This window comes from Diorhabda sublineata, chromosome 7 (genome assembly GCF_026230105.1).
Source record: "Diorhabda sublineata isolate icDioSubl1.1 chromosome 7, icDioSubl1.1, whole genome shotgun sequence".
Lineage (NCBI taxonomy): Eukaryota > Metazoa > Arthropoda > Insecta > Coleoptera > Chrysomelidae > Diorhabda > Diorhabda sublineata.
In genome coordinates, this window is record NC_079480.1 from 8,716,938 (window position 1) to 8,734,016 (window position 17,079).

At 32.7% G+C, this 17,079-nt stretch overlaps 1 protein-coding gene across 1 annotated transcript in view; it reads right to left on the minus strand.

Annotated features, from left to right (window-relative positions):
• Positions 1–17,079, minus strand: part of LOC130446871 (succinate dehydrogenase [ubiquinone] flavoprotein subunit, mitochondrial-like) — a 137,438-nt gene that overhangs the window by 108,781 nt on the left and 11,578 nt on the right. The window contains exons 3-4 of the mRNA XM_056783377.1: positions 15,640–15,868; positions 10,220–10,393 (exon numbers count right to left, since the gene is read on the minus strand). Of these exons, the coding sequence (XP_056639355.1) occupies positions 10,220–10,393; positions 15,640–15,868 (403 nt within the window). The remainder of the gene's footprint in view (positions 1–10,219; positions 10,394–15,639; positions 15,869–17,079) is intronic.

The following is a 17,079-nucleotide window of genomic DNA, read 5'->3' on the forward strand; positions in this document are numbered from 1 at the left end:
CACACCCAATCCCAGTGTATTTTTCCATCAACATATCTCAGTAAATAAATTTGGATACACTATTAGATTCCAGAAATAAAAATACAATTAAAAAAATTAATTTTACTTAGTACTTACTCCTAAGAAACTAAAAACCGTTTTTCGGCCAATAAGGACATAAATACAGTATTGTGAAATGCTGGACGTTTTGATTCCGAACTTAAAAAAGAACAACCGCGTTTTTGTTCCATCACGATAATGTGGGTATTATTGTTGAAACTCGATTCTGAGTACCATTTTCGAAATATTTTGTGAAGGTTCGTAAAACTCGATACTGTTTTCAGAATATTTGATTTGAAATAACCGTTGCTGCTATAGAGTAACGATAAAGTTTGATTAGTATGCATTATGTGAATGAATTGAAAATTTTTGGTCGCCTAAATAAAGCCTCATCGATAAAATGAAAACATGTTGAAAAATTAAAGTCGTGGGCTGTCATCTATTGATAGTTAATAACTGTTATGTGCTCTGTAAAAAAGATTGCTAGGAAGAAACTTACCAAGAAAAAAAACTGGAGATGCGAGATCAAAAAAATTAGTTCTAGTATGCCAAGATCAACAAGAACTATCAATTAAGTAAATTTTATTTCAAATTTTCTCGAAGAATTTACACAGTTGGTCTAAGGAATATGGCAAGACAAATACGTCTTCTTCAGGTACTTAGAAGATACTAGAAGAAAAGCATGTATATGAAGCATCAAATGAATACTACAACGTGATTATCAATAACAGAAAGAATAACTAATAATAAAATGGTGATTTATTCACTTTTTAGTTATATAAGTAATAAATAGGATATATTTGTTGATACCATAAAATATTTTATTCCGATTTCAAACATTGCCAATTTTTATTATCTTCGATAGTATGTAGTATAAATGTTTATTTACTCATTCATTTGTTCATCAAGAAATGTTTGTGTTTTAATACGTTCATACGTAATATGTTTTTTTTAATAAATAATTACAATTTATTATAATTTTATTTAGATTGCCTTATTATGGAGAACGGTTTCCTTTGCAAGTACAACGATCTAAAAATTCATTTTTGATTCACAGATTATCTCTGGAAAAGTTCTGAATTGTTAACCATTGGACATGAGCCTCTCTGGCCCTCAAATAGTAGTGTAGAATTATTTATTCCCTCAAACACACTACATGGACATATGTAATCATCCATTAAAAATTCATAATGTTCAAATCTATAATTTAGAAAATATAAGTTCTGATTTCACAAATTCAAATGCCTATAACTCAGAAACGACAGATCGTATGATAATTTTTTGTTTATGTCACAGCATTATTTTCATAACATATAACCACTCCTGACTTTGTATTCATCTAGGATATTGTCAGATTAATTCTTGTTTGGTTTGGTTTCGGTAGCTTAGATTTGGATAGTCTTTGAATGCCGACCCCATCTTATCCGTTGCTTTCTTTCGGTGTTCTATCGAACCATAGTGCACCTTATCGGTAGTCTTCTTCTTCTTCTCCTTCTTCTTCTTCTTCTTCTTCTTCTTCTTCTTCTTCTTCTTACGTTAGGACTAGGTCCTGTATTTTCATCAAGGGTTTGCCAGGAGTAGTTGGGATGCTGATGACCAGCTTTCATACCACCTTATAAGTGGTCGTCCAGGAGGTCGAGTTATCGGTAGTAAATAAAGAAAACCACCTTTTTGCATAAACCCTAACGAAATGGGATCCCATCATAGCCTTATTCTAGTAAAAACCAACTCCTATATCTCTATATATAAGCAAATTTGGTCAATCACTTCCCCATTCCATCTGCATTATCTTTTTAAATTTCATCGGAATCAGAGGTGGGTGGTATAATGAATTCTCACAGTCATTAAAAATCCAAAAGCAACAATTTCAACAAAGTTGAGTCATAAGCTCTGATTTTATACACAATTGACTGGTAGCATATTATTTTCCAGTATTTGTGAATTTATCTGTGATATATTCGCTTGAATATATTTGAATTGGTTATCCTTCTCAGATTACCAGTAAATATTTTTGTTGAGTTTTTTTTTAATTTCCGATAAGAATTTTTGGAAAGTTTCAAAGATAATACGAAAACTTGTTATAAAACTCGTGTAGAAAGAAAATATGGGCTCTTTAAACTAAGTTTGTGATAATAAACCTTATCACATTTCAAAGAAAATTCCATTGAACTAGTATAAACAGTCAATTCAATCAACAATCAATCAATAAACATAAACGATTAGTGGCAGGCCTTTTATATGGACCACAAATTCGCAAATTTCAACTAAGAATTCAAGAAACATATAAAAGTCCAATAGGATCAAACTTCAAAAAGGAAATAATTCCCACACAAAATTTTATTGTTTATGTTTTTAAATCGTCTCTTCTGTTATAGAATTGAATTTTTCTAATAATTTTTGAAATGCTTAGAAAATAGACTTAAAGGTCATCAATACGATAAAAGAAATAGAACTGCATTATCAAACCACAAAATATCAAAAAAGTTAATGGAATTTTAAAATTCGACGAATTCGCGCGGCGTCTTTCACATTTTTTATAAATGGCGAAAGCGCCTTTGATATGACTTTTCAGAACTTTTTATTATAGTGACGTGTTTATTTACTGTATTTCTTTCAAATAATTTAGAGGAAAGTCTATTTATTCATTTCTTTTGTTCCTTTTTGCTCTAGAGCTTTTTAGAACTCTATTTTAAAATAGTAGTAGTGAATAAAGCCAATTAGTAAAGTAATCGCAGAGATTATATAAGTGATATTTATAAGCGAATTATTTTAAGTTACGTGTATTGTGTAGCGTGTAAATCAAGAACGTAGGATACATTGCTTATTAATTTACCCCACGAATAGAAAGGGTGTAAATAAATACGAAAAACGTTACAATAAATTCAATTATAAAGATTCTAAATTTCTTGGAACGGAATCTAATACACGAAAAAGAGAATTTTTAGAAATGGTTCACATTCATAAGAACGAAAAACTTATAAATGATAAAAAAGACGTAAATAATTTAAGTAAAATCTATAGCTCCATTTTGTAAATTCTGATACAACTACAAATAATTTAATTGATGACAGCTACATATTTTTGAGATGAAAAACTGAGAAAAAAAGAAGTCGAATCATCAAAATTTTTATCTATCTTTCAAAAATTATTGAAAAAACTTATTTTAAAACAGAAGAGACCTAAAATCAAGAGGATTTAGAAACATAAACATATATAAAAGGTGTAAGAAATAAAAAATTGAAGGTTTCAATTACTTCGTTTCTAACACAATATGACTAGGTGCTTCTCCTAGGGAAAATGAACCCCTAAAATAGGTAATTTTGTGGTTTTACGTTATTATCTCTTAAAGGCAATATCGAAAACATGGTTATTATAAAAGTTTCAGAACATTAAATTATGCATTAAATGAGATAGGTCGCGAGTTTTTCTGACTACCCGTTCTAATACTATTGCACATCAAAGTTGGACCAATTTTCCACATTTTTGATAAATTATCGTTTAAGTTCAGGATTTCGGTAATATCATCCAATCCAATCCATTTATCAATAAAGTGGTTATTATAAAAGTTGAAGACGAATAAATTTTGCGTAGAGTGAAACCACAAGTGAACTTTTTCGACCAACGGAATCGTTTCCGTACAGTGTCACTTTGAAATTTAGATCGTTAGTGATGTTAATTGCTTTCATTGAATGTTTCTTTTAATATAAATTTTTCAAACAAAATTTATAATAGACAAATTTATATGATTAATAGAGTATTATTATAAATAATTTTTGTTTGTGTGAACCTCTCTCAAACCAAATGGAATAGCAAATCAAGCATATGTTAGGTACTCGAGATTAGAGCAGTTCAAGATAATCCTGATAAGGACCATATAAGATAAACCTAATCAGGACCTTATTACTGATCTGCGTTAAATCCTCATCAGGTCCTTCATAGGTTATCCAGACCTATACCTTACCAGGTTGCGGAATTACCTGATAAGGCCCTTACTGAGTCCTCACAAAAAATTCTAATCGGGAATTTTCGCATAAACTTCCACGAGAGGGAACAAGACGTTTGAGATGTTTGGAGCCCTAAGAGGACTATAAAGATCAAAAGATATTTCAAGAGCTGTCAAGTTACGCATTTATACAGTTATAAAACCAACGGTGCTGTATGGCATCGAGTGTTGGATCATGAACAAAGAGAAAACAGAAAAAACATATTGAAAAGAAAGGTACTATGAAAGATTTTCGGAGAAATGTATTAACAAGAGGAGTTGAGGAGAAGAACAAACGCAAAGATCAAAGCACTGTATAGTCAAGCTGAGATGGGATATGGGGTCGGATCGAAAATATTCCGTTGCATGGGCCGTATAGCAAGACAGGACGAGGGTAGTTTGGTGAAAAGGTCCTCATTAAGGGAAGAAAAAAAGGGAGAATATCTAGATAGAATAGAAATAGAAAACTGGCCTGAAGCAGCCATGGAGAAAATCCTTGTGCTTATAAGCCCGCTGAGCTGTTTCATATATGTCAGCCATCCATCCTTCACTTGGTAGTATATGTATTCACTTCGCCTCTTTAACTAGTGGATCTCCAATTTCGTTCCTGTCATGTTTGATATGTATTTTACCTAAGTATCAAATATAATCTATTTGTGACTGTTATGTTATTATAAAAGTTACGTAGAACTTAATATTACATATTCTTGTAAAAACAATCAATGTTTAACATGAAAATTCTTTTTTCTTGTTTATTTTGTTTGCATTTTCTAAATTGAACCCTGTACCAACTTTTCACTAAATTTTAATCCGTAACATAATTAACAGTACAAATTAAACAGTTCAAAACTCATTTTCTTCAAAGTCATTTCAGTTTTTATTTGTTAAAAAATCATTATAAGAATATAATACAAGTTACTTCGACCGAAACCTTTTAAATATAGATAGCTTCTTACACTTTTCTTTAAAGGAAGTTGTGTGCTACAAGAAACTAACTTTCGAAGCTCTTTTAAAAATCCATAAACTTATTCTCGTTTTGTGTTCAAACCAACAATGAATGGATTTCATGAGGCATTCGCGTTTCAGTAGAGCAGAATATATTTATACTTGCAATGACCAATTACATTTTTCATCACAAACTGATGAGGGCAAGAACAAAATTTAGAGTCATTTCAAATTTGTTCAATAAGCATTTAACGCGCTCTAAATTTTTTTTGAGTACGTTCCGAGGTATACAATGTATCTCAATTTCGAGATATATGATGTTATCCTTTCTGTTAAAATAGAAACGTTGTCATTTTGAGGTTGCACAGAACTCACAGATATCAAATTGGTCATGTGAATTCAAGTAAAACAAATTGTTTGAGCTGCTTATTTATAGTATTTTCCAATTTTAATAATAATATATTTTTTAGGAATGCCATCAAAACATCACAACGATTTCGTTGTGATTTCGACTTGAAGCATTGCCAAACATCGTCAAAAATCATAAATTTGTAAAAAGATTATTAATACAATTATTTTATGATATCAAATGTATCATATTCAATAAAAAAATATGAATAAAATATATTACTAGTTAAAAATGTGGTTTCAAAATTTGAAGTGAATCAAAAGAATAGTTCTTAAGATGTTAACGGGCATAAACTGATTAAGCGTTTGGGTTCAGTGTAAAACTGTTGAGGTACGTAGCGAGCGCAGAACATTTGTACTAAGAGACACAGAATATAAAAAATCTAGAGCGGTATACAAAAATAATAAAGGAGATAATACAAAAGAAAAAGAAAGCCTATAGTGACGATTCCATAAATTGTGACCAAGCTTACGAGATCCGAATAAAAGCTATAGAGTAGGTAGAGTGAAAAAACTTCACGAAAAAGATATGGTAAAAGCCAAAGCCCAGCAAATATCAGTCACAGTAAGATCAAAATAAGTCATGGTAAACTCACAAAAGCTGTCCAATCGCATATTAAAAGGATATCTGGAATCCATTATCCATATTTGAATCAGGTATTTTTCAAAGATCATGACTCCATGAGATCAAACTTCTTAGAAGAGGTGAAAAACTAAATACTGAAGAAAAATGATGTGTTTGTTATGAAAGGCACATATTTACATGTTGTCATGTATTTTAGACAATGAAAAATGTTCTCATTTTTGGAAAAATAGCATCAAAAGTGATGGACTTATGTCGTTACTAGAATTTCTCTAAAAATGACAGACCATGTATGTGTTCAATTTAAAAAAAAATCAGCGTATGCTCATGAATCAACTTTAGTTCATATGAAGCAGAAGACAGAAAATTGTATATGTACTGGAACAGAGAAGCGAAAAAAAAGTCATAAAAAGTAGAAATGGAACATGAAAAGAAAAAGGTGGAGAGATTGATAGATTTATTGAAGGAACGAAGGTGGCAATTGCGTGGAAAACAATAAGAAATATGGGAAAGGAATTAAAACAGAATAATTTCAATCTAATAGACATAACTGCTGACGGTAAAGAGAACACATATTGAATTACGGTATAATGATATCCAAATTGATAACCAAAAGCTAGAAGCGCTAATAGTAACGAAAGTCGGAAAGTGTCACAACTATGGTGAGATGGTGAAGTATGGACCGAAAATATTAAATGAAATTATTCAATAAGTGCCTGTTGAATGGGCACGAAATCCCAGAAGACTGGAATATGGCATGAATTACATCAATATACAAGAAAGGAGATAAGAAGAAGTGTGGCAGTTATCGTAGCATTAGTGTAACTAGAGCAATGGCAAAGTTTTAAAAAAGGAATTGAAAAAATTATGATTGAAATAGAACAGAATGGATTTCGTGCAGGGCTAAAGGGCCCGCAACCCACATTCGAAACGCTTTTTGATTATTGACAAAATCTGACCACAGCAATGTTTATGTTCAAGCTATTCAGAACATATACAGAAAGTCAAAAGGTGTAGTCAAATTGAGAAATATCCTATCAAAACCATTTTCGCATTCTAAAGGTTTGAGACAAGATTGTAGTTTATCGCCAGCAATATTTGAAATATACATTCAGGAAGCTCTGAGTAGTTGGAGAACTAAAATTGCGAGAATGGGAATTAAGATAGAAGATAAGTGAGGATAAACACAAAAATAACAATATACAAAGTATAGTAGAACCTATTTTAACGTATTGATATGATTACCGGCAACTAACAGATAAGCGGGAGAAAAATATGGAAGCTGTGGAAATGGACAGCTTAAGAATATCGTCCAGGATATCCAGAACAAAGCATTATCGAAATGAAGATATACGACGTAGAACAGGTCGAGTATACACGCCTTCAGAGAGACTACAGACTAAGCAACTGCTCTAATACGGACGTGTGATGAGGATAGAGCATAGCAGGTGGCTGAAGAAAGCCTGGATGTATCAACCGCAGTATAGGAGAAGATGAGGGAGACTCTAAGAGACCTAGGAGAAAGGAATTGAACATCATATGAAAGAGCTATCCAGGAAAACTAGTGGATAGATAGGAAAATGTAGCGCACGAAATGCGGAATGCGGCAAAAGCTTTAAGCAATACTCTTGTCAAAAATAACCTTTCATCCCTTGAATCACTACTGACCTGCCCCTTTGCTCTAAACCCAAGATGAAATCTCTCTATCGCTTCCATTCGATTACTAGCTACGGCCTACGAATAACTTCCTAAGAAACTTCTCGATATTTTTCTCATCGCCATTAGGCGGAACTCATTCCAAAACCTCACTAAGCAACTCGTCGGTGTTGCAGGTTTTCTGCGATTTTTCTAGAACTTGGTGAACTCGCTAATTAGCCAAATAGTCGTCGACAAGGAACAATACAGCTGCGGTTGTAACTGTCCTTACACACCCTACCTATCCAATACTGTCCAAAAGCTATTTGGTTGGTCGAGCCATTTTCTTTTGTTCTCATTATTTTCAATTTTCCAAATTCAATCCCACGCGTGAGTAGAAGGATGCCAAGGATCCCAAAAATCTCTTCAATCCCAGCCCTCTACAGGAAAATTTTTCCTATACTGGGGCTATTCCTGAAAATAAGCTATATTCGCTTAAAAATGTCCCTATCTCCCCCAATAAAAGTACAGCAACGAACTTCTTTCTTTCTATAGTCAATTTTATTGATAGAAAAAGGGAATTAGAAATAAAATGTCTTCATACTACTATGAAAAAACAATCTATTGCTAAATTGGAGAAAGCATGTGGATTTTTTGTTGTTTCAAATTATCGATAAGTGGCAAAGGCTAGTGAAATCGTTCAAATACAGGGTGGCGCAATAGAACGTGCATTTATCAAGTATAGGCTAAAAGAATAAATATATAAGGTATTGTTGCAATAAAAAATATGATGGTTATTGGGTGATTAAGAGGAAGTTTATTTTTTAAAAATAACATCATCTAGATGAAGGCCCTCTCGAAGACGGCCTCTAAATGCAAACGCAGATTTGTGAAAACTCTTGCCAATAAATCTGGGGTGATTGCTGCCATTTCCTGGTGGGTATTTTCCTTTAACTGATTGATGTCCCTCGAATTGTTCATGTAGACTTTATGTTTGAGGTGTCCCCACAACAAAAATCAAGAAATCAGCAAATTACACTCAGACAGATTAGTATTTAATGAACATGTATTTTATTTACGTCATTCTATGGATTATAAATCTGCCGATGTATTAACAATATTATACAAACCACTAAAAATACCTATATTGGTCATGAAATCATAGGTTAACGAAGAAACTGATTTAAATAACCTTAATGTGATCTATGAATATCTGATAGACTTTGAAAAACGAATTATATGAAAATAAAAAGTAATGGCCAAAAATATAACAAAATCGATATTTATTTCCAAGTTTTTCTAATTATGTAAAATTAATATTTCATCTCAAAATTCCATGCCTCAATTCTCGTTTATTCGAGAAAAGTGATTTTATTTAAATTATTTTTCAGATACACATTTTTCATCTTTCTATTTCACATTCAGTCCCCGATGATGAACAATCAGTTATTCAAAAGCTTGGAGTATATACTAAAAAGAGTATGCTTTGGTATTTTTTTGACACAACCCCATCTTTATGGATACATGATGAATAACCAAAACGAAATGTTATATTGGAGATTTCATAGTATTCTTCAACAATTCACCAAAATATAAAAATTTCTCTTCTCAAATTTTCAATATTTATATTTAGTAGTATTGTCTAAATTAGGGGTTATAATCATTGCCATCTAAACATCTCTCTCCATGTTACGAAAATGGTCCCAGAAGTACCTGACCTGACAATACTTTTATTAGAAAGGCGTTAGCCCAACCAATATGAGAGCTGAACTAGATTATAGTCTGAGTGAGACTGTTCCTTCGTTATCATCAGTAAAATATTGTATACGACTCCAGAATTGTTAAAAAAAAACCACAAAGCAGTACTGGGTGATCGTTGACTGAAAGTGCGTGAGAAGGCATTTCAAAACGTGAGTACATCGCATATTAACTGAAAATTTGGACACAAGCGACTTAAAAAAGAGAGCCGGCTCTAAAGAAGGTAAAGACCGTTCCATCTGCAGGCAAGGTCATGGCATCGGTTTTTAGGATGCGCGTGAGATAATTTCCTTTAACTATCTTAAAAAAGAAAATCGGCAAGTATTATGCAACGTTTGATTGGAGAAATCAAGTAAAAACGGCCATATTTGGCTTGTTTCATCAGCTCACACATTTGTTATTACAGTGGCCAAAATTATTAGATTAAAGTTTGAATTGCCAACTCATGCACCCTATTCGCCAAATTCAGCTTCCTCGGATTATTTTCTGTTATAAAACTCGAAAAAATGGCTCGCGTGGACAAAGAAGAGGTGATGTCGGCAGTTGATGGCTGTTTTGGGGAGCCTGACGATTGTTATTAAAAAAAAAAGACATTTTGAACATCGCTGGGAAAAGTGTATGGAGCTAAAAGAAGATTACGTTGAACAATGAATATTTTGTTTTCCAAAATTTTTGTGTTTTCTTTGTTGGACCAGATACCTCTGAGACCATCATCGTACAGTATAGCAGTGCCAGTCATTCTAATTAAATAAGCGATCATGTATTGCAACTTATGTGCGTATACTCCCATATTTTAAAAATTTCACATTTATCAAATACCTCATCTTATGTAAATGATTCAGTTTGTAAATAAATTATTACTATCATACCTGTGTAAAGTACCATCTTCTAGATTCCAAGCTAATACACCACAGCACTTATCCTCTGTAACCAAAAGGTCAAGTACAAAGTATTCTATAAAAAATTTGCACTTGTGTCTGACAGCTTCTCCGTATAAGGCATGCAGCATATAGTGACCAGTCGCGTCAGCAGCAGCACATGTCCTAAAAAAATTATATTGAACAATATATTCTACCCAAACACCAAATAGCTCAACAGACATATAAATTTCAATGATTCTTTACCACGGAATAAGTTTTTTCTTTATAAACATATTGTTGCGAGATGCATGTGCGATTGAGGTGTCTGGAGCCATCTTTTTACAAGATGTGAAGCTATCAATTTTAAAGGCAAAAAGTTTGATTTTTAGTCATCAGTCAAAAAAATTTTCCATCTTTCTAGCAATGTCTGTTTTGACAGTTATTGCCGAGGCAATGATCAATATTGTTCTAAACAAAAATTCCAGATGAGACCATTACATATATAAAGCTGTATGGGGACGACACGGAGCCGCTCAGTCAGGTCTTGAATCAACATCGATACAAATTAAATAAAGAACAGCGAAATATAATTAAAAAAGCAGTAGAGGCCAGTATATACTAAACTGTGGTGTAAATCTTAAGAAGTTTGGCCATTGTTTTAAATACTAGTAAATGAAATAAAACATTTTAAAGCGATCGAAAGAACAACTCCACGTCCAGCCCAAAACAATATTATTAAACCTATTCTTGTTCACGATGCTCCAATGAAATCAAATCTTCAAGCTCAATTTTGCTTTATAATAATAAAAAAAAAGTATTTCTAGAAACACTCAAACAAAAACATGCCGGCAAGATTCACATTCTAAGGCGATATGATAAATCTGAACATCGAAAATAATAAGTTTATTTACTACCAACGAATATATATTTTTACAAGCGTGTATCCGCCCTAAAGCCGGTCCTGCCTAGATGTATTGGAATTCTAAAATTCGACGAAGGCGCGCGCGGTCCTTTGACTTGTTTGTTGTATATATTATAGTAGGTGGTTTATTCACATCGTTTCTTAAAATTGTCACTTAAAACCAAATCTACGTAACACGATGTCTGAAAAAAGACTAAATGGTCTCGATTTATTGCACGTTGACCAAGATATTTCCAGCAAAATGAAAGCCGAAGAAGTCTTGAATGTTTACATTCAAAAGCACAATAGAAAATTATCTCTCAAGATCCTAAGAAGAATGTGCATGTAAAAAATATTATTTTGACATTTGAAAGCTGGGTAAGTAAAATAATGGAAACTTATCATTTTAAAATTTGTAATTTATTATTTCTGTACAGAAAAAAACATAGAAATTACTGTGGGTGTCCAGTATTTATAAGACTTAAGTTCAAGAACAAAACTTTATAATATGGAGTCAAGAAATTATTGGAAATTAGACTGCAATAAGGCTGTAAACAGTGTTTTTGCATTAAAATCTCTATTGATGCCTCTTTCTAAGTGTAAATATTGGATCTCCCCGTATACATCCCATAATCAACAAACAGACTGGATTCATGCAAAAGAAGATAATCAGAACGGCATGGTTATAAAAAGAAGAAAGTGGGACGAGCTGATTAACTTCTTAGTACCTACATTACAAAGACTTTTTCCTGATGTTAATCATCTAAAGATAAATCGATCCATTTACTACCAACAAAACAGTTAGAAGTTATTTTCCCAATAGGTAGATTGAAAGACGTGAAATGATCGAATGGCCGGCTAGATCCCTCGATTTGACCCTCTCGATTACTTCTCATAGTGTTAATCAAAATCTAAAGTATATTTGAATAGACCAGACAATATTGCTGATTTAAAGGTTAGAATAACGGAAGAAATTAACAAAATAACCCAGAGAATTTCAAAATCGCCTCGGTTATTGTCAAGAGGGGAATGGTAGTCATTCATTTTGAACATTATTATCTTGATTTTATGTAAAGTTTTGTGATAGAATATTTTCAAAATTTTACATCTGAATAATTGATTTTTTCTTTCCCTTTGCCTCCCCCTCAGGAGTACGCTTCAAGTGGCCTAGCCATCTGAGTCTGGCTTTCTTGACTTTTCTCACCAGGCAGGGGTTTTCATAGAGTCGGTATAGCTCGGTGTTTGTACGGCTGTGTCATACGCTCTGTTAGCACACAGGTCCACATATTTGGCGTAAGATCCCACGTGTTGAGAAGCCGCTCTTCGCAGCTGTTGGATACCTAGGTCTCGCTAGCATACGTAACAACCGGGCGACCTGTTTTTCGTTCAGTAAATGAGACTTCAGTAGTACTAGTAATGATAGTAGCTATATAGATTACCGGTAACAGCTAATTATCAACCACAGTTATATGTGCAATAACAAAAAACTTGCATTGTACCTTTATTTTCTACAAAATGTTATTTGACAGCATTCCTTATTCATGGCTAATAAAAGTAGGAAAGATAATTAAAATAAACTATCATAAAATTTCCAGTCAATAGTGGAACTTATAATTCTCTAGTAAAAACAGTTTATCTATACGATAAAATCTGCTGCTCTGCCTCATCTCAAACACATTTTCTTATAAAATGCACAATAAACGAGCAGTTGCAATATGCAACATAGAGATAAAGAGAAAATTTTAATGAAGAATACTAACTATAGCGAAGATATAAATATGCAACTGGAATTGAAAAATACAAAAGTGTATCCATATTTATATGAGAAATATAATTCAGTAATTGTACAGTTAATGATTGAGAACCAAAAAAAACTCATTATTAAAGACCCAACAGTAACAATCGAAAAACTCCGCATATGCTACTGAACAAATCAATCGCAAATCTCACACCTACAAAATTTTAAAACATGATCAATGAAAAACTAGCCTTCAAACACAAACTCCTTCAAGACATACACCATACTATTGTTACGAACAAGTTCGCGAAATGGGTCCCTTGGCCGGCCCTGTGAAGGCACATATTTTGTATAAAAAAGGTGGAAATCGATTGATCTCAAGTTTTTATAGCAAGCGGTTTATTCACATTTTTTCTTTTGAATAATTTCTAGGAAGGTCTATTAATTTATTTGTTTTGTTTATTTATGTTGTAGAAGTTTGGAGAATTCTATTTGGGGTATTTAAATAAGTTTGTTTAGGGCAGTTGAGTTAGTCTATAGGTAATCGAAGAAATTAAATAGATTATTCAAGTGATAGTTATAAGCGAATCATTATAAATTAAGTGTAGCGTACAGTGTGTAAAGAGAGAGAGAGAGAGAGAGAAAGAAATGCTTTATTGCCAAAACATTTTCACAATTTGTAGACAAAAGCTTGTAAAAACTTGTAAAAAACAAACATAAAAGTAACTAACTACATAAAGGTACAAATAAAATAAAATTTCAATATACAGAAGAAAACCACAATATAGTAATAGGTAATAATTAGTATATAAGTCCATAGCAAACTTAAACCAATATGTAGGATTCCATAAATAGAAGCCGTTCATAGAGTAAGCACTTTCCAGTAAATATACCCTCAAATTATAGCAGAATGCAGGAAAAGATGATATCGATTTGATTTCAATTGGCAAGTGATTCTGCATTTTTTTGCATTGTATAATATTGAACCTCTAACTAATTCTAAACGTAGAGTAGGTAAGTGAAGGTCGTGGTCCGCGTTCCCAACCGCATAGCCGTGCAATGACTTTTCTGAAATTGGAGAAGCGTGCTTACAAATTACACAAACGGATTCAAAGATGAATAAAGAAGAAAGAGAAATAAATTAAGAACGTGTGACATAGAGTTTATCAACACCCCACTAATAGAACTTTACACTTCTAATATTCACTCCAGATTGTCTTAAGGAAACAAATCTTATTATGAACTAGTAATACTAACTGAAGACCGGGCAAAGTAGGATAAGATTTTGGAAATAAAGCAAACGTACATTATTTCCAAAGTCATGTGAAGCACTAGAGAAATCCCTAATAAAAGGCCTACAACACTCAAGCTCATAGATTTGGACAATCATATTTTCGTGACACTACAGAAACACTGCATAGTAAGAAAGTTAATGCAGATGAATGAAAACGAAATAACCACACACCATCATAACACCACGTACTAAATTTGGCCCAGACCCGTGGGTATAGTTAACACCGGCAAAGAGCCGATTAAACTGGAAAGTTTAGGAAAGAATTATAATTTATTTTCCCAGGGACATTTTAGAAAATGTATAGTCGTATAAAAAGTAGTACGACAAAGGGTGGATAGACATAAAAAACCATATACTAACATACAATATGTAGAACAATATCAAGAGATAAATAATTTCCACACATTAAAAATATTCATCTAGAGAGTAGATATATTTTTCAATTAAAAGTGTTTTTAAACCTTATTATATTTCCTGCTTGTGTGAAGCCATTAGCTATAATTCTTACAATTGAATATAAAACACAATGAATTTAACCTTCCGTAAGGTATTCACGATGACTTTTCCATGTTTTCAGCAATAATTAGACTCAAATATTTCTTGTATTTCGTGTATATTAAATATTGATGAACACTTTTTTATCGATTTCTTAATTTTGGTTCCATAGGTATTTTGTAATTCAAAATGTATGATGTTATTTACGACATCTGGAAGTTTGGCTGATTAGAAATGCATTATTTTGAAAAAAAATGAGCATTTAATAATACCTTATTTTAGATTTTAAAAAAAAAATTTTTGCTCATTTTTTTTCCTTATAGAGATAAGAGATACAAAAACAAATAAACAGTCGAATTGAAGCATTTTTTATGACTATTATTTTGTTTTTTTTTTATTTTTTTGTAGCATGAACATGACCCTTGAGTACCAAAAGAAAAAAAATCCAAACATTAACAGTCATTAATTTCTTTTTATTTTTAATCAAAAAGATGGTTCTTAAGGATTAACAGGGAATAAAAAATTAAAAATTACTTCGAGTCGAAACAAGAAACCCAATACCAAAAAGAATGCAAAATCTAAAAGTTGGCAGTCATTAGATTTATTTTCATTTCATTGCATAAACTAGGGTGTGAGGTCGTGAATCTATCTCGCTAACACTTTGACCTATTGATCTATTGTGTAACCCAGAACAGGTAGCAATGGTTTTGCTGGCTTTAAAAAGCTTGAACGTAAGTACCCTAATTCATGTATTGCCTCGCACTCGCAAAGAAAGGGTTCGGCAGTTTCCTTTGGTTCCTAACAGAAATGACAAGAGCTTTCGGGAGTTATTCCGTATTGTGTATTATAAATACACATCAAAATCGGTCTAGCCGTTTAGAAGATTTATATATATATATATATATATATATATATAAAATAATACTTAAACATAACGTAAATTATAATAAATTTGACTATATTTAATCAAAAAAAGTGTATGCAGAACAATTTTAACTTACCGATGTGCTTGACCTCCTTCTCCTCGTTTCAAAGTTTGTCCACCAAAAGCTCTTTGATATATTCGACCGTCTTTATTTCTTGAGAATGGCATTCCTATATTTTCTAGTTCTAAAACAGCTCTAGGAGCATCTTTTGTCATAAAATGGATAGCATTCTGGTCGCCGAGCCAATCAGATCCCTTTACAGTGTCATACATGTGCCATTTCCAGCAGTCATCCTCAAAATGACCTAAACACTTGATTATTAGTATCATGGAAAAAAATATCAATTTTTTATACGAGGAAGCTAGAAGCATGAAATATTTATGCATTAAGGAATAATTAAACATACATATACGTATATCAAATGGGATAATATGAACCTAACATCACAACTAGGGCAGTTTAACGGAAGTGAGATTGTTAAATAATAATAATTTATAGTTCAGTTCGGTTAATTTTTCTGCAACGATAGCAAACGAATGTGTATACCAGCGATTCCCAAATAATATGCCGCGGCACACCAGTTTGTCGCCAGGCCTCCAAAGGTGTGCCGCGAAAACATAAACCATTTAAATCGTGGATTAAAAAGATGCCATGAACAATCAGCAGCACATAGGCTTACAACTGTTCATTGAATGATAGTGTTCTGTTATGTTTCACAATATTTGTAGTTCAGTATTCAGCCGTGTAGAATTCAGCATCCTGCTAGTCACTTCCAGTAGTTCAATATGTCTCCGCCACGACAGCGACAGCGCTGCATAGCGTTGGCCAAATGTCAGTCATGCCACGTCACGTCACTAGGTCAGTGCCAGTAAAGTTCTTGGTGTAATCGGTGATTTTATTATTTTTCTGTGTTGAAATGGATCGTTTCGTAATCTACCTGTTAGTGCGAAGACTCATTGTTTGGAAAATACGTCTAATAAACGTAAACGTGGACATAGCGATGGTGAGACAGGAACTTTTCATCAATATCTTGAAAGCTATTTAGCCTTTGGTTTCACGTCATCTGGTGGGGAAACTCCAAACCTCGAAGCAATGGTGGTACCTAAGTAAGTTGAAAAGATATCTTCTTACCAAACATCAATTTGCTTCTAAAAAGCCGGCTGAATATTTCTAAAGGCTCCAAGCAAACCAATCAACTCAGGTTTCAAATTTCAAAAAAATATCGTCTGTGTTTAATAAAGCTCAAGTAGCAAGCTATGCCGTGGCTGAGCTCCTAGCAAAAAAGGTGAAATCTCATATGACCGCTGAGTCAACTATTCTACCAGCGTGGTTTAGAAAAGAATATGAAAAAGAGATGAGGAAAATTCCTCTGTTAAATAATACCATAAGTAGGCGTATTCAAGACTTGTCCAAAGATGTTGAGACACAAGTCAATGAGGAACTAGAAGCAGAGGATTTGTAATTGAACAATTTTTGTTTTGTAAATATCTTCCTGAAACGGCAACTGGACGAGAC